This window comes from Pseudochaenichthys georgianus, chromosome 3 (genome assembly GCF_902827115.2).
Source record: "Pseudochaenichthys georgianus chromosome 3, fPseGeo1.2, whole genome shotgun sequence".
Taxonomy (NCBI): Eukaryota; Metazoa; Chordata; class Actinopteri; order Perciformes; family Channichthyidae; genus Pseudochaenichthys; species Pseudochaenichthys georgianus.
The window spans coordinates 27,105,588-27,129,388 of NC_047505.1; the positions used below are offsets into that span (position 1 = coordinate 27,105,588).

General features: G+C 40.9%; 2 protein-coding genes across 3 annotated transcripts in view; one reads left to right on the plus strand and one right to left on the minus strand.

The window, feature by feature from the left end:
- Window positions 1-7,097, minus strand: part of nhsb (Nance-Horan syndrome b (congenital cataracts and dental anomalies)) — a 45,552-nt gene extending 38,455 nt beyond the window's left edge. For both annotated transcript variants that reach the window (XM_034103214.2, XM_034103208.2), the window contains exon 1: window positions 6,526-7,097. In XM_034103214.2, the coding sequence (XP_033959105.1) occupies window positions 6,526-6,805 (280 nt within the window). In that variant the 5' untranslated portion in view covers window positions 6,806-7,097. The remainder of the gene's footprint in view (window positions 1-6,525) is intronic.
- Window positions 7,098-10,809: 3,712 nt separating this feature from the next.
- On the plus strand, window positions 10,810-23,729 carry ace2 (angiotensin I converting enzyme 2). The gene is made up of 18 exons (XM_034108268.2): window positions 10,810-11,227; window positions 11,310-11,468; window positions 11,580-11,673; window positions 12,419-12,562; window positions 13,348-13,463; window positions 13,571-13,676; window positions 14,256-14,353; window positions 14,489-14,661; window positions 15,325-15,551; window positions 16,486-16,630; window positions 16,826-16,924; window positions 19,544-19,666; window positions 19,830-20,008; window positions 20,983-21,041; window positions 21,853-21,950; window positions 22,068-22,184; window positions 22,883-23,077; window positions 23,251-23,729. The coding sequence occupies exons 1-18, from the start codon at window positions 11,039-11,041 to the stop codon at window positions 23,348-23,350; spliced, it is 2,421 nt and encodes an 806-aa protein (XP_033964159.1). The 5' UTR covers window positions 10,810-11,038; the 3' UTR covers window positions 23,351-23,729.
- Window positions 23,730-23,801: the final 72 nt, after the last annotated feature.

The window sequence follows — 23,801 nt, forward strand, 5'->3', positions numbered from 1 at the left end:
CCAGTGCAAACACACATCAGTGATTTTTTGTTAGAACTGATTGGCTGACGGCCCACATGAATGAATGGTCTCTTGTAGATATATAAGGGTTCTAATTGTGAAAGCTTCAATTTGCCCATCACATGACCCCGCAGTTTAGAAGATGGTTACTATATCTAAATTGCAACATAGAGAAAGGATGTTCCTGAGGGCTTGTACAACATTGTCCTTAAACCTCACCTTCAGGTGAAAATATACACACATAATATCTTAAAATCTAAGGAGCATATTGTCCTTGATGTTGCACAGAATGCTTGGAATACAATGTTTTTAAGCATTATGTTTTAGGCCCACTATTGGTAAGACAAAAGTGTTGCATTACAAATATTTCATTCCTTCTTACACCATGGCTGTGTGGCTGTGTCTGTGGCATGGATGTATTTAGGACCTTGATATTGTGACAGCCCGTATTGTAAAAAATGGTAAACATAATCTGTTAAACAGCTGCTTTTTAGCATTCTAACTTAGCATTTAGCTCAAAGCACGGCAGCCTCACAGAGTTGCTAGCACGGCTGTTGTTTTGTTCTAATATCATGTTTGAAGTGAACGTGGTGTTGCACTTTAATATTCTTAAATATTCTGAAATCTTTCTTGATATTTTCTATACCAATTCAGAATTTAATTTGTTACTTTCTTTGAACATCAGAAGCTTTAATCTACCAGGGGCTTCCTTTATTTTCACTGTCTTTCCCCCTTTTCTCTCTTATCAAACGTGCTCCTTTCCTCTCTCCTCTCCTCCTCTCCTTTTCTCTCCTCTCTGGCTTGTAAGTGTCTGGGTGGAAATCAAAGTGCATTAAACATTAAATATGCTGTCAAGAGGCAGAAGTCAGAAGAAGTAGGCCAGTGAGGGAAGAGGTATGGATGGAGAGGAGGAGGAGGAGGAGGAGGAGGAGGAGGAGGAGGAGGAGGAGGAGGAGGAGGAGGAGGAGGAGGAGGAGGAGGAGGAGGAGGAGGATAATGGACAGAGATATGCAAAGATGGAGGTAAAGACAGATGGAGACACACTCCACGTGAGAAAGACACAAACACCCATAAATCATCACACATATTGGATTTAGAAAACATCTGAAATGATGTGTGTGTTTCCGTGTGTGTGTGTCTGTGTTCAGGTGTGAGACAGACAAGACATGCCTGGACAGAGTGTATCCTAACCTGCTTTGTGTGGTTGATATCAGATCCCTGAACCACACACAGAAACACACACTGAACACATTAAGCCTGTTGGCCAGTTGCAGAATATAACGTTGGTAAATATGTCTCTACTACTGTTTTTACTGTGGCAGTTTTTGTGTTTTGTGTGTGTTTGCGAGTGTGAGACAGAAACAAAACACATTTACTTCCAGACCACTGAGGCTCACACACTTTGCTGTTAGCGAACTCTCCCCATTCTTCTCTCTTCTCATTTCATCCATAACAAACTGTCTCAATAATATGATGCACGCTACATATCTGATGCTTGTTGTACTACAAGAAAGAGACGAAGAGAGGGAGATAGATAGACTCAGCTGAAAGGTTAAAGCAGGCCTCTCTTTCTTTCTCTCTCTCTCTCTGTTACTAAGCAGACTAGCGAGTTGGAGCAGTCCCCCGGTGCCACAGGCCATACTCTCTCCAATTCAAATTCAAAGTCAAATTTGCTTAATGGCACACCAGAAAGAAACCAGTATTGCCAGAGCAGTACTTCCTATATGCCACAGACCAATATGTTCACATGAAATCCCTTACACCTTAATAGCCATAAATCACTAGCCCATACTAAAACTAATGGGTGCATGGTAAAGCTTCTGTTGTTCTGACTTAACAGCCTGACTGAGAGCAGTCTCACTTTATTCAAAGTTGTATAACCAACACATTGAGCCTTGTAGTCTGATCGGATTTAAGAAAAAGTATTCTTAAATGTACTTTTATTATCTTTTGTGTTGTGTTTGTTGTGCATTTTGTCTCTGGTTCATTGACCCCACAAACAGTAATGTCAGAAAGAGCTAAAAGAGGATACAAAGCTACTTACAGCTGGCTGATTATTCTCTGTGGGTTCATGCAAGCTGTGAGCGACCCCCATTGCATCACATAGTTATATGATTTACTGATAATGTAAAACATATTGATTGGCCGAGCTTTAAAGTGTGACATTTTGCTACATGTTGAGTCTTCCACTCAGGCTATAGAAACGTGCTTCCTCTGTCACCCAACCATGCCTCCAAGCAGGGCCGGTTTTTGGCTTAGGCGACATAGGAGGTCGCCTAGGGCGCCAGATCTGGGGGGGCGCTGCACAGTTAGCTCTGGGAGGGAAAAAACATTTTTGACCATTGGTGCCCATCCTAATTTTCGGCCTAGATGTGACAACATTCATAATTAATTAAATGTAACACCCTTTTCACCCCGGTTACACTTTTCATTTGCCCTGTACGATGGGCGCTGTAAGTGATGAAAGTGGGGGATGTTGGCTTATCAGGCGCTCACAGCCAAAGTGCGAGTGAGCGTGGGAGCGAGCGAGGCAGAGAGGGAGGGAGAGAGAGAGAGAGAGGGTGCACCGGTACCGGCGGCGCTGTTGTTATTAGCATCTGGTGCTAGCTGCTCTAACGGATATAAGAAGAAGATGTTTCTACAACAAGGGTGGAGGCTGAGAGGCTCAGAGAGGTAAATGAATCTGAGTGTTTAGATAGTTAACTTTAGTCTAAGTTATCTCAGTGGGTCTCAAACGGTTTGATCACAATTTATGTAAACAAATATTTCCAAGGCACTCCTTTATAATTGTTGGGATAAACAGGTTTTAAATCATTTCAATGTATACTTTAGGACAGTAAACCAAAAACATCGTTTAAAACTGGAGAGATAAAAAAAGATGCATAAATAAATAAATGTTAACTAGGTAAAATCAGATATGAATGAACAACAAAAATAAAATAGGCCTAAGTTACATGTATTTGTTATTGGCTATGGTAGGTTATTGGTTATGTTCACATACTTATTTGATTAATAAAATGCAAACCGATATTTTTCATATTGGTGTTTAAAGTTGTACCCCCTAGATCTAGTCTCTAATTGTGTGCTCAAAGTGCACCAGATTGAAATCTCGGCTAGGGCATCAAATTGGCTAGAACCGGCCCTGCCTCCAAGCCTGGGACTAATGTAAGTAAATGTTTTTGTCATTGTGGGCGTGGTTGTAGCCAGAGAGCAGGGATCATTCCAGGGCACAAAAGATTGAAAAGTGGCCTTTTAATAAATCAGATCTTATATTTCTTAGACTGTTCATATAGAGATCCACTGAGGTCTTTTCTGTGTCAGGAATTGCAACAGAAGGGGTTGGTCAATATTTTTCGTTTTTATGTATGCTGGTGGTGTGACCACATTATTAAACTGTAAACTTATTTATTCTATAACTTATATATGTGGTTCACACCACACAAAAACTCACATGTAATGAAATAAACGTTCCTTTTAATAACAACATATAAACTCTGCTCTTATTTATTTAGATGTGTCTTTCTGAAGGATTAGGAATACATTGGGTGGTTTTCCAAAAATTCTACAACAAAGTATTTCAGCATTTGCTTTAAGCATGCAGAGAAGCATCAATAACCAAGTTAAACAACATAACAGCAAAATAAGGTAAAACTGATGTTACATTCAGGCAATTAGTCAAAAACAATGATAAAACAATTATCAGTTGCAGCACTGCAGAAAAATAATCAGGCATAATCCAGATATCCGTACATTTGATTTTATTTAATTTTCGGATATTGGATCACACTGCATGGTTTAACCCTCAATATTGAGTATAAGTGTTTTGACTAATTGGCTGAATACAGCATTTGTGTCATTCAACACAGACAATGCAAGTGAAATAACTTAGCAGAGAGCATTGAAAATTAATAACACCAAACAAGCCGAAAGTTTTAACACAGTTGACTCTTTTACTACCGCGAGTGCCAACAGACTGAACAGTTTGAACAAGTTTTGATAATTGTCCAAAACAGCACATTGTTTTTAAATAAATGTGATGGACACAGACCATTTCAACAGCATCTGAACAACGCCTGCTGCCACGATAACGATCAATCTAAGTTAGCACCATATTGACTGCCTTGAATCTTGATACACTCTACAATGAAGAGAGGAAAATCTGTTGTGTTGCTGACATTCAATAGCAGTCTGTGTGCACACACACAGATATTAATCTCCTCAGGGTTAGTGCTGCCATTTAAGAGGATGAGGGAAGATAATAGCCCTTTTGAAAGCTGAATGAAAATAGCACAACTTTGGTGGGCATCCAAGTATGATCTTTGGTCTACAGAGAACTCAAACTCTTCCTGCAAGTAGAATCACACACATTGTCTCAGTCATGTTTCATGTGTTGAATGAAAAATCTTATGACCAAAATAGAGATGAAGGATGATAGAAGATCCCATATGCTGACTTGCCAAAGGGTTGTGCAGGTAACTTGACTGACAAATGTGTAATTCTCAAACACATCACATACAAATAATGGTAGCATATAAAGGCACGTATAGACTATTTTCAAAGGATAGGCATTAGGCACCCATAAGTGTAAGTGGTAAACCATTTCCTTTGCTTTATATGAATCTTTAGACACATGAAAGGGTAACACTACAGTATTTTAAGAGAAAAGCAAAGATGACAAAAACATTATAAAATCTTAATTTGATGCATCAGAATTGGGTTGTATCTAATTTCTTATGGGACCACATTTGTGTCACAAGCTCTCGAGTCAGTAATGCTTTAATAGTTAGGAAGCACTGGTCCAGGATAAAGGACTGACTCTTATTGACAGCATGAGCTGCACATTGGCATTTTTGGATTTGCAATTCACAAAACCCTTGGTAAAGCATGTGCTGAGTGATACTTATCATGTAGGCCCTGACTGGCTGCAGGGATAATGAAGCACAGTCCACTCAACAAATCAATATTTCAAGGTTTTCTTAGCACAACAGGTGTAACAGACAGGCAGGTTCCTGAGTTTTGCATTGCTGGCAGATTTAAGGAATTGTGAGATGTGTTTGTGTGGAGACATTCGGGAGTGTACTTTACATGGACTTCAGCGTATCATTTCAAATGTCTGTCCCTTTCTGCTTGACAACAATCTTTCTAGCATCATTTAATTCCAAAAGATAATGTATAAACCTCAACATCAGAGAATAATTCATCCAGTTCATTAACAAACACACTTTAACAGTAACAGTACGGATATTTTATGTAATAAGACATCCTCACTGATACATATGCTGTGTGTGTGTCTGTTTGGTTGGGGGTTGGGGGGTAAATCTAAAGAGCCCACAGCTTTAGGCCTCAAAATGCTTTTTCGTTGTCCCAGATAACACACATCAGTGATGAATCCCAATGCACAGAATTGGACTCAAACCACAAAAAAGGGTCGTCTAAATCGTCAAAAATCAAGTGCCTTAAACTGAAGGGACTGCAGAGGACATAAATAATGTGGAGCTGCCGTACAGAACGCGCTGTTGTTGAATTGCACAGTCTCTGATTGATGCCAATGCTTTATTCTATGTGATCCGTCCACAGCCAACACCTGAACATCCACCCATGATCAGTTCATGTTTACACTGCAACATGGACATCTGGATTCATTATTGATGCTGTGTTGCTGCCGCTGCATGTGGATATGGTGGGTTTGGCGCACGGGGAGTCGCCTCTGAAAACCCCATCACACACAAATCTGAAAACCTTTTTAACACACACTCGACTCTGAACTGCATGTATTCACACCTTGAATGAAAGATGTGTCATTTTTTTTTTGGCCCCAAAAAAACAACGCCTGAACATGCTTCAGGTGTGCGCTACCCGCAGAAACGAGACTGCGATGCTGAGCCAATGCAGCGGCAACACACGCCCCTCCGCTCCGCGCTGCCTGCCTGTGAACACACACACACACACACACACACACACACACACACACACACACACACACACACACACACACACACACACACACACACACACACACACACACACACACACACACACACACACACTACCCCCTCTCTCACTCACACACACACACACACACACACACACACACACACACACACACACACACACACACACACACACACACACACACACACACACACACACACACCGATTCCCCCCCCCACCCTCCCCCGCCTCTTTCATCGTCGACGGACACACACATCCGAGTCTGGACCGCCAAATGAATGAGCAGTCAACACATCCTGTGCTGTGAAAATTAATCTCGATTATACTGGATGGTCAAATGTGCAAACGCAACCGTGTGACACGTTTCAATGAGGGGAGAGAGGGGGGAACGGGGCCGCGTCTACGGGCGTGCGTGCAGCTGGGTAAAATGTTTTTTTTTAGGTGGGCGCCCTTCGAAGCCTGAAGGCACACATGTAGAATATGAATGAATACAATCACACATCGCTAAGGTGTCTATCATGAACTGTGTTTTTTTTCTTGAGAGGGGACACATACTTGTGGTGGTCTACTTACGCACTGCCTCCTTTTTAGGGTCCAGGGCACTGGCAGTCTGCTGTATCTGGCCTATTTTGTTCTGGAGGACCCAGACCCGCTGATTGGTACTAGTGATGTCGTTTTCCAGCTCCTGAAATAAGGAGCAGGCGTGCCGGGCCAGGTCGGACAGCTGTCGCAAGGTCCGGGACAGAACCACGTTACTGATGGCACACAGGTCCTCCAAAGGCAGACCTTCATCGTTGGGGACCTGGTTCCTGCACAGAAGCTGCGGCTCCACAATCCTTTTGGCGAATGGCATTTTGCACGCCAAAAATAATATGAGTTGTAAGCCAAATATAAATCCCCACTGCCTAGAAGAAAAAAGGAAAAGGGGGAAACAGACAACATCCAAATATATAAATCCACGAGAAACCCGATGAGGTTCGGGCCGAACGCGCGTTATCCCCGGGCGTCAATCCAAAGTTCCCTGATTCTCCTTGAGATCCTCCATCCTGCTGCTTGTTTCTGGGGATCTCTCACACTCCCGCTCACACACGCACACACATGCACACACATGCAGGACACAACTAAGCCCAGGTCAGTGGTGTGAGTATGCGTGTTGAGTCTGCGATCATGGGTTGCCTCCGTGCAGCGTCAAACCAGCGAGAACGACAAGGAAACATCGTCCAAAACTTTCAAAATAAAACCTGTGCCCAGTGAAATGATAGACATTGATGGACTGGCAGGCCTGCGGAATTGATAGAAAATACAGAAAACATAGGCATTGATCACATATAAAACAACAACATAGGGAACATCTTGAAAAGGCACACATTTAAATACACAACATGAGTTTCATATTAAATTTGCACGTCTTAAGCTTTTATTTTGTAGTTCTTCCCTTGCTTTTCCGGTGTTATTATGGTTACTTTTCAGGGAATTGATGCAGCCTGTCTCTGTGGCCTGTACAGTTTACAGGCTGAGAGGATGAGAGGGAAGGCTGAGGGAAAACGTGGAGATGTGGACACATGTGGACAGGGAGCGGTCAGGACAATACCTACAGCTACACGTTTCTCCTCATGTCAGAACACACTGACTGAGGAACCTTGTATAACAACAAGAATGTATTCAGACATTCTGACAGTAGCACTGAGGACATAATATGTTCATTCTTATCCATTTTCAATATCAACCATTGGCATGCACATGACAACCCCTCGACCAATGGAGATCCAGTACTGCACAGCACACACTTTGATCATCTATAGATTTAAGTTATAGGAGACAGCCAAGCTCAAATTCAACTTGACAATTGCGGGTAGTTAATAATGAACATTTCCCACTATATGACAGGATTAAAAAGATACAGTAGATATGGCAACTGTATTTTTTTTGTCTGATGGCTTTCTCCCTGGGGACCTCAAAGTCTTTATGCCGGCACAAAACATACACATATTTTCCTTTCCTTTGACACTACAATGTTTACCAGTTAATGAGAATGTATCTAAAACACAACACAAATAACTATACACTTACAGTGTTTACCAATCAACTATATCAGCATTTATTTATCCATGGATGCTACTTTTATTCCCATATTATGACCAGAAAATCCCCACCCCAGAAATCTATTCTTAATGCATTGTATCTTTGCCTTATGATTCATAATGTTGAAGACAGGCTGGGAGTAATGACACTGAAGAAAATAAAAAATAAAAGACAGATTGGAAACACTTTTGGTTGCAGTGTAAAACTTTAATTGTTATGTCTGACACCTTTACAATACGAGTTGAAAACAAGAATCTGATGTTTGAACCTGTAAAACATTCCTTTGAATCCAATTATCTAAACATTAAATATATATTTAAGTATGGGGGAAATTATATCTGTTTTTATAGGAATATGATGTTCCTGTCAGATCTGTTTTCTTCACATGTCTCCCACTGGGTTTAAAACAAAGCCTACTTGTAGATGATTATATAAGGAGACAGACAAAATAATATTTAATGCACCCATTGCAGCGTAAACCAGTAGAATATCATGTTGTTCATCACTGTGCAGTCTGTATTATCCTGCTCAAACACTGAGACTTTAGATTGTCAACTTCTCAGAACAGTTCACGTACAGCAGCAGCATATACTGTAGCCGAACGATGTCCAGTGAACACATTTATTTTTGCTGAATGTGAGTTTCCAGCTTGCTAAGCCTGGCTGTTGTGTGTTTCATTCATTGTGATTATCCTATAGCCTCTAGGCTCAGTCCGTATATAGACGTGTCTGCAGGAAACTTGCTGTTGCAGCAAATTTGAGGCAGCACAAATGAACAGGAACCTGTCATGGGCCTGTTGAAAATGCTCTCTTTTATTTTGAATGTGGGGGACATTAAATTGCATGTAAGCCTCAAATCTACATAAAGAGGTCAACTGACATTAGAAGTGAAATGCAAATTACTACATTTACTCAAGTTCTGTATACATAACTACAATTTTTAGGCACTTTTACCTTACTTTTTTAAGGGAAAATACCAAATGGATATGTTTTTTCTATCAAGATAGTTTGACATGTCACAGAAGGAAAACACAGTTCTATATAATAAAGTAAATTACATTTAGCTGCTGCAGTTTCAGGGCCCTGGTAAAGTGTCTGCTGTTACACTGCGTGACAACTGTGCTTATCCCACTGTGACAAGTCAAATGATCTGCTCTGAAAAAGAAGTACAGGTACAACAAAACCAACAAATATGTCAACCATGCACAGTCTGTACACTCAAACACCATAAGTGGAAATCCCTGTGTGAGTTGATACAAAATACATAACCCAAATGTGTGATCACTTTACTATCAAACAGTATTATAAATAGTTAGAATTGGCTCCAGGCAGAACAGCTTCGACAAAAAAAATGCTGCCTAGTGCATCAGTTGTCAGTTGTTTTTAGTTTGTTTGCCTATTCTGTCACATTCAGCCCCTGCATCTGTGTTTAGCTTTACGGCCATTCTTCAACTGTTCACCTCAGACACCTGACTCTCTCATTCACCTGCTCACCTGTTGCCATCGTCCCAGCGCTGTCAGAACAGACATATTCCCACACTCATTTGTCAGGTTGTCATTGTTTCTTTGTTCTCTTGTTTTCCAGCCGCCTGACCCCTGACCCCTGACCCCTGCATCTTGTATGCTGTTACCTGGACCCTCCGGCCTGTCTTTTGGTCTGCCTTTGCCTGCCCCATTCCTGCTACCCTGTGGACTCAACTTGTGTTTGAACATGCCAGTAAGCCTTTGTATGTTTGTTCACCCTGTTTCTTGCAGGCATTGTATGTATTTGTGTAAATGTTGCCTCACACTTGCATGTCATGACAATCAACAATGTATAAAAATGCCTCACTGACAGCTTAACAAGTACTATTTTCATACATTAAGTTATACAAATCACAATGTTTACATTAGGAACATAGCTTCTTGAAACTGTATTTTACACCATGATATTGCTACTTACTTATTTAAATAAAGCATCTCAGACTGACGAATGTATTAAATTGTTCCTTAAATACAGTTAAAAGTGACTTGTACTATGTCACTATTTCCATGTAATGCTACTTCTTTACTCAATTATTTTACTGCCCTTTTTACTGTACAACATTAATGTGACCGTTTTTTATTTGGTCACTTACATATGAACCACATTAAGTAGAGGATGCTTCACTAGAGAGGTTTCACAAATTAGACAGACTTGAACAAATGTGGGCTTTGTCCACAGGAAGGTGCTGTTGCACCAAATGAAATCCGGGGAATGTAAAACAGGTGCACTGCCTTTTGAGTGTTTGGCAAAAACAAATCTCAGTTAGGATAGTTGCACCCTAAAAGGACAAATAAAAAAATACGAAATAAGAATGAATCTTAATACTAATGAGGGTCAAGTCAATGAATGAAAAGATAACTTGAGGCAAGTTTACGGATTGTTTAAATAGTTTTTTGATTGATTTTTATCAGAGAAAGAGAGTATTAAATAATATTTTAGTGTTGTAATAAAATGCCAATAATAAACCTTGCCCCCGTGGCTGATCACATCTTATCAGTATTTAGGGCCTAACAGTGCGTGACTTGCTTTTTATCTGGTGCTGAGAAATCTATTGCCACCAGATAAGAGGCTATTATTTTTTCCTGTTTCTTTAACTTTCCCCCTCAAAGTTAATGTTTGTTTAGGAAATTACATAGTGGAAGCCAGGTGCACATGAGAATACATCTTTCATCCGCATTCTTAAACTAAAGGTAAGTTAGGGATAATAATAACTTGATTTTTATGAATAAACTTTCAATACAAGGTAAAGTCTTGCCAAATTATAAAATAAATCAGCATTAAACATTTTCGAAATCATTCGAAACCGTTTTGTCGCTGTTCCTCTGAGACATCCTTCCTGTAAATGAAAACTCAGATACACCCTCAGTTATGGCTCTGCTGTCCAAAGGCCAAGGCAGCGCAGAGGTAATTGAAACTGTATAACAGAGGACAGTGTCCCTCCTTCTCACAGTTAGTCGTGTGTTTTCATGGAGTTGAAGAGATGTCTGCTAGGGTTCTTGTAGCATTGCTGGCTGTGTCCTGCACTGTTTCTGCTCAAACAGCTTGGGAGAACCAGGCCAAGGAGTTCCTGCAGAAGTTCGATGAAGAAGCCACTCAGCGTATGTACCAGTATTCGCTGGCATCATGGGCCTACAACACCAACATCAACAAGGAGAACTCAGACAAACTGGTAAGCATTCAGAGATTGAGTAACCACTAATTGACCAATGCTCACAACAATATTTTGATGTGACTCTTTACATTCTTACCAGTCTGAAGCAGGGCAAGTATGGGGCAAATTCTATGCCAACATGTCAGAGGAGTCCCTGAAATACCCCATCACAGAGATCACAGATGCAACAATCAAATTACAGCTCATCTCTCTACAAGACAAAGGCTCTGGGGCCCTGTCCCCGGACAAAGCTGCACATGTGAGATTATTACAATGTTTCATTTCATTCTGTTAAATATGTTCTCTTCATGTTTTTAAAAGCTACCTAAATATTGTATCCTTGTGTTCTCTTTTTTAAATCTGCTTGTAGCTGAGTAAGGTAATGAGTGAGATGAATACGATCTACAGCACAGCAACAGTGTGTCTGAAGGACGACCCCCTTAACTGCCAGACTTTGGAGCCAGGTACTACTCTGTTAATAAGGAGCGGTTACGCTGACGTGGCTGCCTCCTACTGTCGACCGAAGTCAGATAAAGCAGTTTATAATTAACAAAGCCAATAAGAAAGGACAAAAAAAGTATTAATGTTTTTGAACAGAAGTTTTACAACAAGGTCTAACACATTGTAATATGCTTTTTTATGCTGTTTAGTTATTTTATTTATTATTAAAATACAGGCTCGAGCGTCAAAAGTAACTGAGTAAATTCATTCAGGTGCAATAATTAGGAACTTTACTTCAGTATATTGATTGCATGCTTTTGTGTTCTTACCTATTGCTCATGTCACTCAACTCTATTTATGTGACAGCTATTGGTCATTGTTACTTTTCAGTAAGATTTTACATAATTTCTTTTTATTAATGAGCTTTTTAAAATGCAATGCATTTTTTAGAGACAAAACTATTTGTCCCCAGTTTTTTTGGCTCCCTCTCATGTGTCAGACATCTGGAAGTTATATATATATATATATATCCAATAATAATATAATATATGTAGTAGTACAGATTTATGGGCACATGTTATTTTCTTGGTATGTTTTAACCGTCATCATTAACATCACTGGCTAAACTACCAAACTGTTTAAAAAGTATAGCAGGTCAAACCAGCGAATCAGTGACCTGTTGAATCAGTTGTAGATTTGAGGGAGAAGCAGACATGTATACATTGAATAAATGTACCGTCAGTGATTTGTGTGTTGCTCTGTTCACAGGCCTGGAGCATGTGATGGCCAACAGCAGGGACTACTCTGAGCGTATGCATGTGTGGGAGGGCTGGAGGAAAGAGGTGGGGAAGAGGATGAGGCCGATGTATGAAGACTATGTGGATCTGAAGAATGAAGCTTCCAAACTAAATGGTGATACATCATAATTTAGGATGTGTAATTTCTCAATGTTTGAATGACATGTGCTGGTTAATTCTGATTTGAAAGTTAATGGACCTTAAAGCAATGCTCTTTCATTAAATCTGGTAGAAAAACCTTGCCTATGGATCTGAATATGGATACAAGCTAATAAACATACATGACAGGTCCTCTCTGTGGGGGAAACTTCTGTAGCAATTGAGAGTCAGGACTCAAAGAGACACGAGGAGAGCTGGAGCTTTGATGTCAAACACTGATGGTTTATTTGGAGCTTCTGCCAGAGAATTAACAAGACAAGTCATCGAGCCACGATCTGACCACACGGATGAGTTGCCACAATCAATTCTGAAGAACTCTAGCCGAGACCCATGTATTTAGCTAGTTCTGAGAGAATAATCAACATTGTGCATAACAAGATAGAATCATAACACCTCTATCAGCTGACGCCAACAGGCAGGAACAGGGAGACAGAACACTGAGAGCACAGCAGCCAAGGTTGCAGGTGCCTGTGCTCAGTCAGAACAGTATGAACTGATAAACTGGGTCAAAGTTATGGGCCCTGGAAAATATTACCCCAACACTCTCAATAGCTCTTGTTACACAGTTTGTCATACCTCTAACTCATGTAATACCAGCAATTCCACCATGCAAAAGGGATTGGGTTACAACCATCAAAGCAAAACTCTACAAAACAACAACACTTTTTTTATGTAAAGTTTACGTAAACTGAAATACGACTTTTTTTTCTTATTCTTGTCTTTTCCCCCACACTGCTACAGGTTTTGAAGACTACGGATCTTACTGGAGATATAACTATGAGACCATCGAGGAGGACCCTAAGTACAAGTACACCAGTGATCAGCTGATGGGAGATGTCCGTTCTGTATACAAAGAGGTACGCGTCATATTAGAGGATTTGTGTTTCAAAGCTTCTAGAGGAATGTACAGTTATGGATTGTATGAAGTTATTACCAACATATAATATTGTTTTTTTCTTAACAGATCATGCCCTTATACAAGGAGCTGCATGCCTATGTGAGATCCAGGCTTATGGATGTCTACCCAGGACACATTGATGCAGAAGGACCTCTGCCGGCCCACCTGCTGGGTGTGTTTTTCTTGCTTCCCCAAACACAAAAAGATAGTATTCAAATAGTAGAATTGTACGAAAGGGGTCAGTTGTAAAGTAGTAGAGCAATTTGCAAAGTCCAACATGCAACAAGAAATCTGTCCTGTAACTCAGGTGTGCAGAATGATATTATCAGAAATGACATCAACAAATGACCTTACAGTGAATGCAACATCACAATATAAAGAATACAGCTTCGGAGCTGTACGATTTGATTGTTCATTAAAATTATAAGTCACAATCTGTTCATTGCTCGCTATGCTATTCAGGACTGCTACTACCATGATGAAAAGTCAGAATGATAGAAATGCCTTATATGTGCAGTTTGAATTTGAAGAGAGGCTGTGATTTTGAGATGGGTAAAGACATACATCTGATCTTTGTGAAATTGTTACTTAGTGATTTGTTTCTTTGTTCAAAGCTAAGGACACTGGGAAAAGGAAAGAGAAATGCAACAGATGTAACATAATGGATATAGAGAGTTTAGCTGAAACAGCAGGAAGAGCTTCTTAGAGTGTACTTAAAGTGAAAACAATTATTTTTGTGTTATTTGTTCAGGTGACATGTGGGGAAGATTCTGGACCAACCTGTACGTTCTGTCAACCCCTTACCCTCACAAAGAAGATATTGATGTCAGCGACACTATGGTGAAAGAGGTGCAGTACAATTACTTAATCAGCAATGATGGTTTATTAAAAAAAAAAATATATATATATATATATATAAAAACAAGATATTTAAATCCTCTATTGGAAGAGAAACTGTCTCTCACATGTCCATTCAAATTTCAGGGCTGGACTGAGATTCAGCAGTTTAAAGAAGCAGAGAAGTTCTTCATGTCTGTGGGCTTGTACGAGATGTTTCCCAACTTTTGGAATAACTCCATGCTGATAAAGCCTACAGATGGAACAAAGGTTGTTTGCCACCCCACAGCCTGGGACATGGGAAACAGAGAGGACTTTAGGTAGGAGAAATCCACAGACATGCACATATATACCATGCTCATACATATAGTATCAGATAAAGAGCCAAATCCATCACCATCTCTGTTGTTGAAGTGGCTGATTCCAAAAGCTTTTATGTGCAGTTACAAAAAACACTAATTGAAAGCGAACACTTAACATTTATCTATATTTAAAGCATAAAGCATATTTATCTAAAACACAAACAGCTGTTTTAAAAGATTTGCAAGGATCATTTGCGCTGTGTTTTCAATAATCTTAACTTACTGGCAATCAGTACATGGGAGCAGTATAAATGAACATGCTGGAAAACTTATGTTAATTAATCTCTTAGTCATTGTTTCTTGCTGATAAAGATAAGCAAAGCTTTATTGTTGTTAATTATTATTCCATATCATTGCCCAAGCACTGACTCGTTCAGAGGTTGGAATGTTTGTAGCACCAAAGCAACGTATACAATATATTTACAAAAAGGCTCGTAAAGTCGTAAAGTCGTAAAGTCTCGGTTTGGATTGAAATGGCTCAATATCTTAAGCACTTTAGGATTCAGTTTGTTGTACCAGACTCATCAAACATGCAGTGCACAGGTTGTGTTATCGACTCTATATCTGATATGGCGTCATGCTAACTGCTGACATGAACACATTTTGTTGCGATATCTTCAGGATCAAAATGTGCAGCAAGATCAACATGAACGACTTCCTCACAGTGCACCACGAGATGGGTCACAACCAGTACCAGATGGCTTACCGTAACCTGTCCTACCTCTTGAGGGACGGGGCCAACGAGGGCTTCCATGAGGCAGTCGGAGAGATCATGTCCCTCTCTGCTGCGACGCCCAAACACCTGATGGGCCTCCATCTCCTGCCTGCTAACTTTACTTATGATAATGGTAGGCTACTGTACATTGCATTGACAATTATCAAACCATATAAATAGTTGTCCTCCAAAACATTAAAACTGCTATATTCAGTACTTTTAAAATAAGGTGAATATGGGCCCTTGTGTGTTGAATCTGAATAAGGTCCAGATAGATTCTGAGACACAGACATCTGTGTCTGTCGCTCTGATCAGTTGTTCAGCTACACTAACAGTTAAGTTAGTGTTCGCTAACAGCTGTCCATAACCAAATTTAAAGATATGAATAAATCTTGTTTATGAGTTATGAGCCAGACAAAAGTTATAACATCTTCATAGGCTCTCATTTACGCTGCCCCTTAACCCCTCCAGAACATTCTGTAGATAAACAGCTATCCACAAATAGGTGGTTAAAACAATCTGGTAACTTTTGAGTAACCCAGTCTTGTTTTATAGCTCTATGACAACACTGTTAATGCAAGTATTTAGTGTGGCCAAAAGCTATGAAAGTCACCAAACAGCAGAAACAATATGAAATTGTTTCTTGGAGGTGGCAAACACATAGAAAATTCTTTAAAAAATCACAGCAGGTATGACTAATGTGTTCCTGGGTGCTGCCCTCGAGTGGCATGTAATTAAAATAGCTTCAGCACCGTTGGGCCACCATGACAGAGTCGTCACACCCTGATTCACCTGTTTACTGGGGCGAAACCAGATAATAAAGCATAACATGACCTTGGGCTCTCTGCTAACTGTTATACAAACTGTCATCTACTTACAGTGCCTAACATAGGTGTCATAAACAGCATATCAGACGCAGAGGGGTAACACACTGAAGTGTTTTCAAAATTAGGATTGTGATAAATGCTCTTTCTAAAGTTCAGAGCTGAGGTTATTGACTTGACATGCAACTTTCTAACCATTTTCTCTCTGTATATTATACATTTGTCTTGTTTTTTGCCTTGCAGAAACAGAGATTAACTTCCTGCTGAAACAGGCACTCACCATCGTGGCCACGCTGCCGTTCACCTACATGCTGGAGGAATGGAGGTGGCAGGTGTTTGCAGGGAACATCACCAAGGATAATTGGATGAAGCGCTTCTGGGAGATGAAGTAAGCACAGACTTTCATGCAGCTTCTTTAAATATTCCAGCTAATTATGCAGTCAGTGAAAATGCACAGGTCTGATATGATTACAATTAAATATAGTAATGCTATTAACACACTGCAGGCAAGCATTGTTGCTTTCCTGCAGGTCTGAGGTTACATCATAAGCCTGTATGCGTGCTGACTCTGTTCCTATGACAGGAGGGAGCTGGTGGGGGTGGTGGAGCCAGTGCCGAGGGATGAGACCTACTGTGACCCCCCTGCTCTGTTCCATGTTTCCGGAGACTATTCTTTCATCAGGTAAAGATGTTAGGCTTCACGTCAAGACAAGTAAAGGCAACACCTGGATTTATTTCCAAATCAGCTTTTGAGGCTACTGTTTTCAGTGTGATCAGTTTGTTCTTTTAAACTTATTTTCAATTAAATTTGATGCAAAGGTACACCTTATCCCAAGGAGCAGAGCCCTTTCTGAACATCTTATATCCATCCATCCATCCATCCATCTTCTCCCGCTTATCCGTGTCGGGTCGCGGGGGTAGCAGTTCCAGCAGAGAGCCCCAAACTTTCTTTTCCCTGGCGACATCAACCAGCTCTGACTGGGGGATCCCAAGGCGCTCCCAGGCCAGCGAAGAAATATAATCCCTCCACCTAGTCCTAGGTCTACCCCTTGGTCTCTTCCCAGCTGGACGTGCCTGGAACACCTCCCTAGGGAGGCGCCCAGGTGGCATCCTTCCTAGGTGCCCGAACCACCTCAATTGGCTCCTTTCGACGCGAAGGAGGAGCGGCTCAACTCCGAGTCCCTCCCTGATGACCGAACTTCTCACCTTATCCCTAAGGGAGACACCAGCCACCCTGCGGAGGAAACCCATCTCGGCCGCTTGTATCCGCGATCTCGTTCTTTCGGTCATGACCCATCCTTCATGACCATAGGTGAGGGTAGGAACGAAAATGGCCCGGTAGACAGAGAGCTTTGCCTTCTGGCTCAGCTCCCTTTTCGTCACAACGGTGCGGTAAAGCGACTGCAGTACCGCTCCCGCTGCTCCGATTCTCCGGCCCATCTCACGCTCCATTGTTCCCTCACTCGAGAACAAGACCCCGAGATACTTGAACTCCTTAACTTGGGGTAAGGACTCATTCCCTACTTGGAGTGGACAGTCCATCGGTTTCCTGCTGAGAACCATGGCCTCAGATTTGGAGGTGCTGATCCTCATCCCAGCCGCTTCACACTCGGTTGAGAACCGATCCAGTGAGTGCTGAAGGTGAAGCCATTAGAACCACATCATCTGCAAAAAGCAGTGGTGCAATCCTTAGTCCACCGAACTGCAGACCCCCCCCCCCCCCCCCCCCCCCACGACTACGCCTCGAAATCCGATCCATGTATATTACAAACAGGATTGGTGACAAAGCGCAGCCCTGGCGGAGGCCAACCCTTACCGGAAATGGGTCCGACTTACTGCCGAGGACCCGGACACAGCTCTCGCTTTGGGAGTACAGAGATTGGATGGCCCTGAGTAGAGACCCCTCACCCCATACTCCCGCAGCACCTCCCACAGTAACTCCCTGGGAACCCGGTCATACGCCTTCTCCAAGTCTACAAAACACATGTAGACCGGATAAGCGTACTCCCAGGCCCCCTCCAGGATCCTTGCGAGAGTAAAAAGCTGATCCGTCGTTCCACGACCAGGACGGAATCCGCATTGTTCCTCCTCAATCTGAGGTTCGACAATCGGCCTGACCCTCCTTTCGAGTACCTTGGAGTAAACTTTCCCGGGGAGGCTGAGTAGTGTGATGCCTCTGTAATTGGCACACACCCTCTGATCCCCCTTTTTAAAAAGGGGAACCACCACCCCGGTCTGCCACTCCTTCGGCACTGTTTCTGACTTCCACGCAACGTTGATGAGACGTGTCAACCATGACAGTCCCACAACACCCAGAGCCTTCAGCATTTCCGGGCGGATCTCATCCACCCCCGGGCTTTGCCACTGTGGAGTTGTTTGACGACCTCAGTGACCTCCCCCCGGGAGATTGGTGTTGATCCCCCGTCATACTCCAGCTCTGCCTCTAACATAGAGGGCGGAGTTGTCGGGTTCAGGAGTTCCTCAAAGTGTTCCTTCCAACGCCCCAACACTCCATCAGTTGAGGTCAACAACGTCCCATCCTTACTGTACACAGCTTGGATGGTTCCCTGCTTCCCCCTCCTGAGGTGTCGGACAGTTTTCCAGAACAACTTTGGTGCCGCCCGAAAGTCCTTCTCCATGTCTTCTCCAAACTTCTCCCACACCCGCTGCTTTGCCTCGGCCACGGATGAGGCTGCTGCCCTTCGGGCCTGTCGGTACCTTGCAACTGCCTCGGGAGTCCCCCGGGATAACAAATCCCTGAAGGCCTCCTTCTTCAGTCGGACGGCTTCCCTGACCACCGGTGTCCACCAGGTGGTTCGAGGGTTACCGACCCTTGAGGCACCTAGGACCTTGAGACCACAGCTCCCCGCCGCGGCTTCAGCAATAGAGGCTTTGAACATCTTATATCCCTAACATTTCAAAATCAAGAACGTTTCTTCTTTTATCTGATAAACTAATACTGCCCTTATTAGTTGTCTATACGGTTCAGTTCTTCCCAAAATATTACCTATACGAGTCTTGACCACTCACATTGCCACTATCATTGGCACAGCAACCAAAGCTGGAGGGCAGAGAGTGAACAACAAAGGCTAAACTTTATAACTGACCTTCAGTAGAGTAAAACATGCGCTGTTTGGATGTAAGATTTGAATGGTTATGTCTGTTGGCTGCATAAGCAAAAGGAAGTACCTTAGGAAATAGTATGTTGGTATCCTTTTTGTATAACGTTTAGGAATGTAAAAACTGGGTCCAGGTTGAAAACATGACCCGTCTGTGTGTGTGTGTCTGGTCGTGAATACAGGTACTTCACAAGGACCATCTACCAGTTTCAGTTCCAAAAAGCGCTCTGCCAGGAGGCCGGTCACACAGGATCTTTGTCTACATGTGACATCACTGGTTCTAAAGTAGCAGGAACCAAACTGAGGTACACTACAGACTAAATGTATTTTGTTGATTGTCCATAATAACAGTTTGAAATCAAATAAGAGATAATGTCATATTTCAGTTTTTGCTGTAGCACATTACGTCATTGTGGTAAACATGTAGAGATACAGTCGTCATTTATGTTCCTCATTGTTTTCTGTTAGGAATATGTTAGAGCTGGGAAGATCCAAGTCCTGGACCAGGGCTTTGGATACGATCTCCGGGGATGCTAAGATGGACGTCCGCCCCCTGTTGGACTATTTCCAACCTCTCCATGACTGGCTGAAGGCAGAGAACAAGAAAAACAACAGGAATGTAGGCTGGAAGACAACAATGGATCCTTGTGAGTACAACATTTTCAAGAGTATTACCACTAAATTAAACTAAATGAATTTTAAACAGGTATATGTACTTAACATTTTGAATAATATTCGTATTAACTTTTATTTAAAAAAAATGAATACCACTATTATGTCTGTATGGTTATAGTGCCACCGCCACCAGCTGGTTAGCTTAGCTTCACACATAGACTGAGAGCAGTTAGCCTGGCTATGTAGCAGCATCTGTAAATATCACGTATTAACGCATTATATATTATCTGTTTATCTTGGACTGAAAGGGAAAAAAAAGTTGTCGTTTTACGAGATATTATTCTTCTTACTCAGTAATTCACCATGTCTTCACAAAAGTTTTCCAGGCAACCAAAGTATGTTTTGTTTTTTACTTTTATACATACCACTATATAGTCTTAATGGGTGAGTTTCAGTTTTGTTTTATTAATTTCCCAAAATGCCAAACTATTACACCTTTCTTCTTGTTTGCTTGGTTTCCTGCACATCAAATTAATCTGCCAAATCATGTTTATGAGCATTTAAGTCCTCACTTAACACAGTTCATTGAATACTTTTGGATAGCTTCTTGAGAGGCCTATATACTGTATGCGTGGAAAAACTATGACATTATAACTGTGACTAAGAGAGGAACTTTTTGAAGAAGTAGAAAATGTTTTCATGACAAATATTGGCATGACCAAACCACAGTAAAATGACTAAAATGCGCGTTTCCTGAGAGAACTGTGTGATTGCAGCAACTCAATTGTTCATGACTAATAAGCAATAATTCTTATAATTAATCAATGCCCTAAGAACTGAAATAATTGAAATGTTAACTTTGGCGCTGTCACTGTCTGTTCATGTGACCAGACATTGGTGGCTATTTCATGATGGCAGTTTAAGTGAATTAATCTATGGCAACCATATTTTGCAAAAACGAATAAATAATACGTTAAAATAACCTTTTGATTCTTTTTTGTAACAGATTCAGGGAATGCAATCAAAGTGAGGCTGAGCTTGAAGGCTGCTATGGGTGATAACGCTGTGAGTATCATTAATCATTATCAGAAGTGTTATTATTACAGGATAAGGGTTACAATGTCTTGCTACACGTGATGTGAAGGTTGCCCCTTTGAACTTCAGTCAGTTTTATCAAAAAACTATAATGTGTTTCAGGTTCTGAAATCTTTACATTGGCTTCCAGTCGGCCAAATAATTAATTTTAATGTACTATTGCTAGTTTTTAAATCATTACATGGTTTAGGACCAAAGTATATTATATACTATATATTTATTTGTTGTTCCTTCCTTTTCTTTTCCCTTCACTATATCTGTAAAGCGTCTTTGAGCACCTGTAAAAGCGCTAACAAATTAAATCTATTATTATAATTATTATTATTATATTGTTGAACTCCTACATAATTACGATAGGTGACTCAGGTCTTCTGGGACGGGTCTGCTATCGGTTCCGAGAGTAAAAACAAAACATGGAGAGGCAGCTTTTAGCTGTTGTGCCCCGACAATCTGGAAACAAACTACCCAAATCATGCACGTCCGCAGAAACGCTTACTATTTTTAAATCGAGACTAAAAACATATCTCTTTGCCGCTGCTTTTAATTGAGCTGCTCATATTCGCACTACAGTATGCCTTTTAATGTATTGTATACCTGTGGTGTTTATTTTTTATTATTTTATTATCTTTGCTTTTTAATGCCTGTTGTAAAATGCCATTATATAATGTGTTTTTTACTGTATTTATTCCTAAAAAGTATTTTAATTTGTTTTGTAAAGCACTTTGAATTGTCGCGTACTGAAAAGTGCTATATAAATAAACTTGCCTTGCCTTGCCTTCAGTATTCCTGGAACAACAATGAGCTGTACCTGTTCAAGGCCAGTGTTGCGTACGCTTTGAGGCAGTACTACAGCCAAAAGAACCAGACCCTTCAATTCACGTCAGTATCATCCTGGGACCATGAAATATGAAACATTCTATGCTATGTTCTGTTTTAAACTGACATTGGTTTGTTGCCACATTTTTTGAGTGGGTTTTCTTGTTTTTTTGCCTGCAGAGCAGAGAATGTCCTCACGTATCAAGAGACTCCCAGGATCTCCTTCTACATTGAGGTCACCAATCCAGCAACTCCCACCACATACATCCCCAAGGCTGATGTGGAGGCTGCCATACAGTGAGGCATTCAACACACACACACATGTATTTTGATAACATACTGTATTTGATTGCAATATACTTGGTTTGTTTTACCTGAATGTGTCAAGGACTGAGAAGCTGTAATAGTCAGTCAATTGACATGTACTGTGATTCATTTTCAGTCACGCTTGTTCTTGTTCTACTTTTGTCCAGACTGAAATATCTGATCAACTGTTTGATTGAATTATTTCGTTATCCTGTCATGCACACATGGTCACCGACCCTCACGAGTCTAGACATAAAAAAAAAACAGTTGCAGTGGTCAAGCATCCAATTTCATACCAGAACACTTTGGTTTGGTCTCAAACTAAATACTCCCCTCCAAAGCCTTGCAGATAAAATCTACCAATAAAAGGCTCATTCAAGGCTCAAAAAAGCACAACTCATATTATTCAAAGTCATCCAGATAAAATCTCAACAAACATGTACAGTAGGTACATTTACTAAAAAAGTACATTTGATATGTTCTTGTAGACAGAAGAGTAAAACCAAAGGTGAAGCTCATTCTGAATTTCACCTCACTTACACAGCAAACAAAGCAGAGCTGTTTGCATCCAACAAAAGGGTAATGGTTGAATAGCTTCCTGCTGAAATTGATCAACACAGTGTGTCCTTTCTCCAGAATCAGTTAAAAATGAAGGAGCAATAATAAACCTATTTCGATATTGATCCCAGGTTAAGTCGAGGCCGAATCAACGATGCCTTCCAATTGGATGACAAGACGCTAGAGTTTGTGGGTATCCTAGCAACACTGTCCCCTCCCGTGGAGCAGCCGGTGACGGTGTGGCTGGTTGTGTTCGGGGTTGTCATGGGAGTGGTGGTGCTCGCAGGCGTCTACCTCGTCGTCTCTGGTGTCATGGAGCGCAAAAAGTGAGTGTTAGATTGCAAACTGAGACCCATTCCTACCATTTTTTCTACCAATATACCTTTTATGGACGTATCTTGTCTTGATCTGTAAAGCATGAAAAGTGCTATAGAAATAACGTTTATTAAAAACGTCATTAATAACTGTGAGACATGTTGTGCTTCTGGTGTGTTTGTAGGAAATCTACAAAGACAGACAGCGCGGAGAATCCCTACGAACACGATGGACAAACTAACAAAGCTTTTGAAGAAAATGAAGATGAACAAACTGGACTCTGAATCCGATGATAATCAGAGGGAAGTCCTTAATGCTCTTAATAAAGATCAAATAACTACTACAATATGCATTTTAAATATACTTCCATGTGAATGTACATATTGTTATATTCATGTATTTTGATGCATGAATATTATACTTATTGTATAAACAATATATAGGCCTAACAAGTCCAACCTAACAACACTTAAATGATTTTGGCTGTGCTGTTTGGAGTAAACCTTTATGCAATAATGGTGGCCATTTACCTTGTCTTTTGGACAGAATAATGTATATTAAATAAACTGCAGTGTCATGCATTTCAAATTCATGGTGGTTTATAAAAGGAAAAATAATTGTTTTGTATTCGTTTTAAATATTTTATATTCTGCAAAATGCTTTAATGGTCAGACATGTTTTAAATAATGTTTGATGCGTTTGCTTGTCTTAAAATAACACATTTAAGTATCTTAA